The 9,575-nt window shown below is 34.3% G+C and overlaps 1 protein-coding gene across 2 annotated transcripts; it reads right to left on the reverse strand.

The window, feature by feature from the left end:
• Positions 1-1,462: 1,462 nt before the first annotated feature.
• LOC125468744 (synaptotagmin-3-like) lies at positions 1,463-6,025 on the reverse strand. 2 transcript variants are annotated; one of them, XM_048565071.1, is made up of 12 exons: positions 5,638-6,025; positions 4,992-5,090; positions 4,838-4,888; positions 4,645-4,768; positions 4,266-4,384; positions 4,071-4,172; positions 3,879-3,953; positions 3,667-3,743; positions 3,176-3,422; positions 2,279-2,647; positions 1,988-2,113; positions 1,463-1,887 (listed from the first exon to the last, which is right to left on the reverse strand). In XM_048565071.1, exons 1-12 carry the CDS (start codon positions 5,746-5,748, stop codon positions 1,759-1,761), a joined length of 1,629 nt encoding a protein of 542 aa, XP_048421028.1. In that variant the 5' UTR covers positions 5,749-6,025; the 3' UTR covers positions 1,463-1,758. The 2 variants fall into 2 exon arrangements, with proteins under 2 accessions (XP_048421028.1, XP_048421029.1); XM_048565072.1 differs by having other exon boundaries at positions 3,853-3,953; positions 5,020-5,090; positions 5,638-5,706.
• Between the last annotated feature and the right edge of the window lie 3,550 nt (positions 6,026-9,575).

Consider the following 9,575-nt stretch of genomic DNA (forward strand, 5'->3'; position numbering starts at 1 on the left):
ATATGTTTAAGATCATGCCTAATTTGGAGTTTGTGCAAGTCGCTTTCAAACTTTTTCACTGTTTATTTGTATCTTTTTAAGCATATTCATGTATGTTGATGTGCTTATGTACATGTGGGATAGAATTTTATTTGTATTTGTAATGTCGTGGTTGCAGCACTCCATATTTTAACGTAACGTAGTCCGTGATTGATTTAAATTTTGATCGTACAACATTTCAATTGCAAGAAAGCTCTCAGCGTCAATAAGAAACATAGAGATTATAAAATAATAATCTTGTTAATTCAAAAAGGAAAGCTGATGCAACACCTTCAGCGCATTCAACTATTATGAACAAAACCCTAAATAAGATTAATGAGAAAATGGAGGCGCTGCTTCTCTTTGACGTGCTGCAATTACTTGTTCGTTTCAATCTCTTCAGCGAACATTGCTTTACTTGTGCTATACAATTGGGGAAGCAACAGTTAAAAGATTTAGCAAATCATAGTTTCATTTCATATCCAAAAAGTGGCTTATTCGGTCTCAGTTATGAAATTACAGAACAATATTTTCATTTTGCATAGCTCAAATAAAAAAGGCATCAATATATACAAGATTTGCCACTAGACATGCATATTACATGCTCAACTTGAGAGAATTCTCGGCGTCGGTAATCCAAACCTATCATGCAGTATGTATGTCTTAAGTTTTGCTAGAAAAGTTAGAGCTTAGTAGTTTGGTTTTTTTATTTTTTTTATTTTATTTTTTATGTTGGGGTATTTTTAGTACCTACATCTTAAGAGTTTACTATTGCACCTTGTTTGTCTAGAATTCAATCTTTATAAATGCATCTTGTAACTTAGTAGAAGAATTAAATCTTGAGAAGATGTAGTATTTTGATTATGTAACCAGTCTTGGCAATATGTAGTATTCTTATTTTTTTTTGGTAATAAATAAGAATCAGACTCTGTAGTCAATTTTTCTTCTTCTTTGCCTTTAATTTGTTAACATGTTCTTTTCGTATTGTAGACTCAATAGAAGTGGTATTCTTCTCACATATGATCTCTGACGTTTTCGAAACTGATTGGTTTGGTCTCTCACTTTGAAAATCTATCAGTGTTGTCATCCATGTTTATCCCACACTCCCTGCCATCCAAATAAAGGAAAACTAATGAAAATGACTTGAAAACTTTGAGTTTTAACAAAATAAAGGGTAAAGTGAATAGTACCAGGTTTGACATTTTAGTATAAAAATATGATTTTTTGTTAAAGTGAACAATACTATAGACTTTTCATTAAAACTCCTAATAACAAAACTTATGTTAATATACTGACGTAGCACGCGTGTGGGTCCCATAACTCGAATTAAAAGGCACTATGTGGATTAAACAAAAGAAAATAGAAAATGTGACTTGGACTTGGTCTGGCCTAAGCTTGCAGAGGGTTTAACCCAAGCCTCAACCCCTTACCAACTAGCCTGGTCTAGCTAGCACAATTGAAATTGGACTCTGATTTTAAAAAGAGTAAGCTTCCAGCCCACTCTAACCCAAAGCAAAATCACCAAAATCTACTTCAAAATTATTGGGATGAAAACGGAAATGTCAAACCCTATTTACTATAAAGATTGAAATATCAAAACAATCTACGAGATTCAAAACTCTCTCTCCCTCTCCTCTTCTCTTCCTCCTATTTAATCGCGCAATCATCGGTCGGAACAAATGGAAATGTTAGTCGAGACTTGAGAGTACTTGCAACTCATTGTTTTCTAATCCCATGTTTTCAGGCCTTTGTCCAACTTAGCTCTGCATGTATCCTTCCATTGTGGGAGTCAATCAAATGGAACTTTTCATTGATGCGTCCGTTGTGTACCACATCGGCAAGATTAATTTCCACGTATCCTAGTGATTCCTACGCATGAGGAGATGATACAGAGGAATCTGAGCATTGTAAAGCATGTGGAGAAGATTACGGCATTTATAAATATAAGGGAACAATGGTATTTTCATACCTTTGCTCGGATTAGGGCTCTGCTTTTGCTCTTGAGCTCGATACGAATCTTGTCATGCAAAGGAGGCTCATCAAGCATAAATTGGAAATCTTCATTCCAAAGTGGATTGCGGGATTTTCTTATCATCTGCCAACAAATAGAAGTACCGTAAGTTAAGAAAATGGGTAACTGGAACCACGAGAATGCTTACGAGATTTTTCAAATCCCTGTTTTGGAACCATGAGAAATCTACGTTCACAAGATGTTGTTCAAGTTAAAAAGGAGCTGAAAGTAATCAAAGTGAAAGTTCACCTTAGTTTTCTTTACTTCTCCTCTAAAGCAAACCAAAGCATAAGGATTGCTGTGATGCTCCCCTTCTACGTCCTCAGCTCCCTGGATCAAAATGGATAGTACACCAGCTCCGCTGAGGGACTCATCACTCTCTAATGACTTTCCACTTTCGCTTTTCCCATATCCATTACTAGTTCCATTATGCTTACTGCTTTCTGATTTGAAGGGAACAAAAGCAACCTCCACTATAACTTGCCCCCGACGCTTCTTGTTTTGAGGATCATTGATATTTGTGTTCTTGACCAAATCTAGCACAAATTCCTTTGTCGCACCGGGTGTTAGCACTTTCAGAGGAACTAACTGCATTCCCAATTTGTCATGTCTACCAACCTGTCAACACAAAAAATGATCAAAACTGAAACTGCACCTTGTTCACAAATTCAGAAATTAACAAACAAAATCTTTCGTCTAAATCTTACCTACAGACTCAGAGCAGATTTAAGAGTAACTTATGGAGACACCATTTAAGTACTAATGATTAATAGAGAAAAGATAATGATTTTACTCTTATTCAGTAGACGTTGGTAGAAGCTTATTAACGACCAACTTTGCAAGAACAAGTATAACGAACTCTGATGATATTCCGAATTATTGTTCCACGAATATGCCTTCAAACACACACGCTAGAGACCAAAAGGGCTTGAGAACCTATACTGACATACGAACAAGACATCCCTTTTCTAAAAGGACATACGGCTACATCATTGATAAGCTTCATATTCCGTAGCAGTTAGCATTAAGCAGAGGTCAATGCTAACAAGGGTTCACATTATTGCAGAAAATAACAAAATCAAATGGATGAAATATCAGAATATTATTATGTAGTATTTGAGCCAAAAGAAAATGCGAGGGGAAAACCTTGTCCCAATCATAGAGTTGTAACTCAAGAGCTTGAGTTTGGGGGTCTTTCACAATAAGCCTGAACTTCTCATTCCACTCAGGATTCAACTTATTCATCTTGACGGTGGTTTGCTTTGCGGGCAACTTATCTTCAGTGAGGTTTAGTTTGACGTAAGGATCGGAACTTCCCAAGATGTCCATCTTCAAAAGTTTCAGTGCTCGGACGACCTTTACATGAAGTATCCCTACAGGCTTCTTGGCCACCCTGTTAAAAGATTTAAAGGAAAATCATTTTTGTGAAACAAAAAGTATATTTATAGATCATTGATAGAAGTAAATTTATTCCCGTCATCTTGTGATGGCTCCACGTCTGCGAAGCCTGGTTCCAGATGATTGATTCATTGATTAAAATAGGTATAAGTAAAATAATATATAGAACTAAAAAAATTTAAGGTGAAAGACTGAGCTAGATGTCTCAAGGCCAGCTATGCCATCTCATAAATACTCACATTGAAGCATCAAGAACAGGTATTTCCAGTGTTTGGGGCCATAGGTAGAGGCTTGCAACTTGCTTTTTAATGGTCTCCTGCAAACACGTAGACGATTAGTTAAAGCAAATCAAATCAACATCTGAGCAAACATAAATCATCTAAACAGCTATCCAAAACTCAGCTAATGTATAATCACAATCCTACCCAGAAAAGGATTACTGGTGAAGCACCTGAACAAACCGATAGAGGCCTGGTATGGCCATGACGTCCCCTCCCAATATTTTGATTCCAAAATCGACATGTGGCTGCAGATAACGGGAGAAAATCATCGTTTAAATGTAAGCTATCTAAACCAGTCAAGAAAAATGCAATCTAAAATAAAAAGGGAAAAAGATGAAAAGAAAAGTTTGCTCTTATCGGACCTTCTCCAATAAAGACACGATAATGCTTGCAAAACATGGAAACGTTGGCACAAGAGGTTTCAGAGTAACCCGTGGTGCTGCAAATACTTGCAAATCCACTAACTGATACTAACAACAATCAGTATTCTGAACAGAATGAATCAAGCATATCATAATAAAAATGAACAGTTTCTTCTCTTTAAGGATTGCTTTTACCTGAACCGTAATTCTTAGAGACAATAACTTTAACACCACAACTATGTTGGGATTGCCAGCCCATCTAAATGCCGGTTCTATGATTAATTCATTCTCATTAGTCTCATAAACTTTTAGACCTGAAAGATTAAAAAAAAACGAAAATTATATAATAGTAAATCTGGAAGGGTTAATGCATAAACGAAAATTCTTTTTGAATTTTATCCATGATTTGTATACATTATGCCATCAATGAAAGTGCCCTAAACTTCTGAAGATTCATTGCATTTAAAATTTAACTAAGAGGATTAATAAGTGCTATATAAGGCAACCAAAATGCCTTTTATGCTCGAAAAGTAACAAGTATTCATGATTAGGATATGAAAGTGAGTAGACTAACCATAGATTATGGGTGGCAGACTTCCAAGACTTAACTTGTCAAATTCAATTGCCTCAACGCGATACTTCCCAATGTACTCTGCGAAGATAGGTTCTGCCGTGTTTCTTATTGTACAACAAAGTGCCTGCGCAATAAATAAACCAAGTCTCAAAAAGCAGTGTAAAAAAAAAAAACGTGTTAACTAGATTATCACCTTGTCAAGGTAAGGCCAAATGTCGGAGAGAAACTTGTTTAGCCAGTCTACCTGCACAGGATGCATATAACCAACATAGAGGTGAAGAGTTAGCAGCAACGAGAGAAAGAAAGGGCAAAAGCTCAATGTAATAAGATTGAGAGGGGATACTAACTCGTTCAAAATCGGAAAATTTAACCCACATTGGTATTTCAGGTAGAAGACCTTGCAAAGTGCTAGAATCTAATTCGTGCAGCGGCCTGATAACTGGATCCTGCAACAGTAAGTAGGTTGAGCACTATACGTACGTAACACTTCACGGTACTTTTGTTTAGCAGTGTTTGATGCTTATAGACTCGAGGGGAAAGCAGGGGAGGTGAAATTAATTTAATTAGTGACGTGAAAGATGAAAACTTCACGTGATTCTTAAGAAGAGATTCAAAGGCAACCGAATGCAGCCGGCATATTGATTGCAGTCAAGAAACAAAAGGGTAAACGGAAAACCAATTACTTTGCTTTTGAATCAGCATAAACTTTTCTCTCAACTAATTGAAGACATAAAGCTCAAAATTCAAAAATAACTTAAAAACTGGAATTTGCAGATTCCCAGTTTCTTCTGAAATTCAGAAGTTCATGTGAGATGCAGGACAGGCAAGTTTAACCAATTGTTTAATCCAAAATCTCTCTGAACACAAAATACCCCATTAATTAAGCAAACACCATGAACAACAAAAAAACCGCAAGGACTTTTCCCACTTAAAGATTCTTGCACCATCTCAAAAACCCAGAAATCAAAAGCTTCAAATAATAAAAGACTTTACCTTCACTTCCCCAGGCTCTGAATAGATGAAGAGATAGAAACCCACCAAGAGTCCCACCAGACTTCCAATGCCAAAGCCGACAATTCCAAAGAGAGTGCTTAAAATTCCCATTTTTTTTCTCTGCTACTTCCAAGAAGATGCAGAACAAAAAGAAGAGCAATAAACTCAGTTTTAGTTTACAATAAGATTTAATGGCGATCGGTTGTTTTTGAAGTTGAGAATTAACTTGGGAGGGTGGGTACTGAAGCAGCTTCTTCTGTTTCTTCTACGTTTGAAACTTTGAATTTGTTTTATTTCTTTGAATTGCCTCGAAGGAAACGGCCATTTGGCTGATCATCAACGCCTCTCAGTAGTCGCTACGTGTTAGTCCTGACTTAACATGTTTTTGCTTTGCTTTACGTTCTCAATGTTGAAATGACATTTATGCCCACACTGGCCAATTCATAATTTGTCTACAAATTCGATAATTCCTTTTTAATTTATTTTATTATTTGGTTTGGGATGTCTTATTCTGCAATTTTTCTTCCATGACAAATAACAATGAGTGGTCGTAATTGTAAAGTTGACATAATCGAAGAACTTTAAGAGAAAAGAACAGAGAAATATTGAGAGAAATGTATAGCAGTAAAACTTTTACTTCATCAATCTGTGTTGGTTTACAATCTTTACCTATATAGGTGTTTTCCATACCAATTTTACTGAGCAACTAATCTTCTTTTAACTACCTCCTTAAACCAATTAACTATCTCCCTATCCCAATTAACTATATCTCTAACCATCAATATTCTAACTATCATAACAGCGTATTTAATCTCTTAACAAGTGGCTTTGTTTTAACCATTGATATCCTTCTCACTTGGATCACTGTTTTGTACTTCATTCTTCTTACAGTAATATCAAAAGATTGTATCTTACATATAAAGATCTAGGGGTGTGCTATCCACACATCCCATTTTACTTCTCACACACTCCTTGATAATTTTTGTCCATTGATCTTCTTCAATTCATCCGATCTGATGGCCAAAAATTAAAAAGGTGTGTGAGAAGTAAAATGGGGTGTGTGGATATCACACCTCAAGATCTAATAGATTTGTGCAACGGTCAAATGTTGTATAAATATCGTAGCACTGAGTGACACGTGCCATTGTAGCCGCACTCCTAATTTTCAAATTTAGGATATAATGTGTAGTGTGTCAGAGTATTTAACTACATAAGTGTATTTTGGATCAGGAACTTGATGACTTGATTTTTATTTTGTTATTAGAGGATAGAGACACATTGTAATTTTAGTATAAAGGCACTCATTTTTCCCTTCAATTAGTTGAAATTCTTGACAATATTTTTATCAAGGCTCACATAAAAGCTCCCTGTCCGTCTTTGTCTTCAAAACTATTTATGTAATCCCATGTACATTACATTTACATTAAATCAGGGATCTTGCAATAATTATCGAGATTTGTATCCATTTAAGTATTTTATTTACAAATAATAAATTTAATTATCTTGGATAGTAATTAAATTTCATTCTTCGCAGATTACGCTTTATTGCAGTAATGAAAAGTAATTATGTCTATCATCTTGATGTGGGTTTGATCCCTACTAATTTATCTCTCTTAACAATTAACAATTTAACTCACTAATATATAGTTTGTCAAAAGAATAAAATTACATCCTTCTTTAACAATAAAAGAAGATTTTATTTTTGACCATTCTGGAAATTTAGCATTTTGTGTAATAAATGTTACACTTCTAAAAAAGAAATAAGAGCTATCTTTTTAATAAGCATTGCTTTGTCATTGTTATAAATAATGGATCAGGATCCTCTCCTCATCTTTGTATGGGGATCCTTTTAACTAACAAGTGTGGGCCGTTGGATGAAAATCCAACGACTATAATTATTATAACTTTAAAGGGACTCCCTGTTTGTAGCCGTTGGATTTTCATCCAACTGTCCACACTTGTTGGTCATGAGGATCCCCATACAAAGATCAGGAGAGGATCCTGATCCATAAATAATTATGAAGACATCCCATCAGAAATAAATAATAATGCAGACACATTTTCTTTGTTTGTGCTTATCTGTAATTCCATCAGCCTATCTAGACAACTTGTCCTCGTTTTGATGATATTGAGGACTCTAGATTTATGTGTTGAAGTCGATTGAGAGATTCGAACCATTTAGTTTTCTCGAACCATTTAGTTTTGATTTTACAATTTTTATTAGCTCAATTCACTGTTTTAATTCATCAAAATTCAAAAATTTGAACTATTTGGATCTCTTTCTCTCTCTTTTGAACAGTTTAAATCTCTTGCTCACGGCCTCCTAACACAAAAATCAAGAATGAATCTCATTCTCTTGAAGCTTGTGGCCCGAAATAGACCCAACTTTTTATGGAATAACAATCTCTATTTTCTTAATAACTTAAAAGGATATTGTTCATACTTCAAAGACAAATAGACAAAAATATATTTCATAAAAATGATGGAACAGGTCTGTATTATTTAGGATATCAAAACAACTAAATACAAGTGTTTTGGGAGCATATTGTAATTTGCTATACTTCGAAATGCAAGGGATTAAGTACAACTAACCTATATTTTCTAGGAAAACTAATAAAAATGGTTTGAAAATTTTAAATTTTAATCAAAATGACAAAAAGGTGTTGTAAGTGAATAATACCAAGAGTGACTTTTTAGAGTAAAAATGTCATTTTCGTTAAAAGTGAACAGTACTATGAGTGTTTCGTTAAAACTTCCTATTTTCTATCTTTCAGTAAATAAAAAATTGATACCATAAGTGAATACATACGACACCAAAAAAAGGTAGGACTAGACAAGGTGTTTTTCATTCGGCTTTTCAGCTAAATTATAATAAAACACAAAATGCTTGATCGGTAAGGATATAAAATATAGAACTTTAATGTTTGGAGTTTCTTTGTAAGTGTTGGAATATTACACATCTTTCAACAAAAAATGAGTGGTCTAGATCTTTCGGTCCACAAACTCCGGACACAAAGATCCAAAGTGGATCTCAATCCGTAATTTGCTCTACTTTGAAATGCAATGGATTAAGCACAACTAAACCTATGATTTCTATCTTTCAGGAAAATAAAAATTGATATCATAATTGAATACATAAAACATGGAAAGAGATCTTTCTAGATCTCTTCCTCCAACGCTCAAGGATCAAGTGATCCAGGGCTTTGAAATTTGATCTAATGGCTAAAAATAGAGAAGTTAGTAAAAACTTTTTAAAACTATAATAATTTTTAGCCGTTGAGTCAAATTTTAAAGTCCCAAATTACTTGATCCTTAGACTTTAAAGGGAGTGATCAGGAGAGAATCTATTTCCATAAAACACCAAGAAAAACCAACAAAAAAGAAGGTAGGACTAGACAAGGTGTTTTCCATTCGGTTTTTCAACTAAATAATAATAAAATACAAAAAGCTTGATCAGTCTGCAAGGATACCAAATTTAAAACTTTAATATTTGGAGCTTCTTTGTAAGTGTTTGACTATAACATAACTTTCAACAACAACAAGAATTGAGTCGTTCGAATCTCTTGGCTCGTAGGCTTTGGACATAAAGATTCAAAGTGAATCTCACTCTGTAATTTGCTCTACTTCAAAATGCAAGAGATTAAGTACACCTAGACCTTGATTTCTATCTTTCAATGAAAACAAAAAATTGATATCATAAGTGAATACATACAACACCAAGAAAAACCAACAAACAAAAAAAGGGTAGGACTAGTCAAGGTGTTTTCCATTCGATTTTTCAGCTAAATAATAATAAAACACAAAAAAAAAACATGTCTTCAAGGATACAAAATACAAAACTTTAATATTTGGAGCTTCTTTCCAAGTGTTCGAATATTACGTATCCAACAAAAAAATATATATATATTTTTAACGTGTTCTGCTTACTATATTGCTTG

This window comes from the organism of the source record quoted next, unplaced genomic scaffold (genome assembly GCF_019419815.1).
Source record: "Pyrus x bretschneideri cultivar Hongxiangsu unplaced genomic scaffold, Pyrus_bretschneideri_v1 Contig4, whole genome shotgun sequence".
Taxonomy (NCBI): domain Eukaryota; kingdom Viridiplantae; phylum Streptophyta; class Magnoliopsida; order Rosales; family Rosaceae; genus Pyrus; species Pyrus x bretschneideri.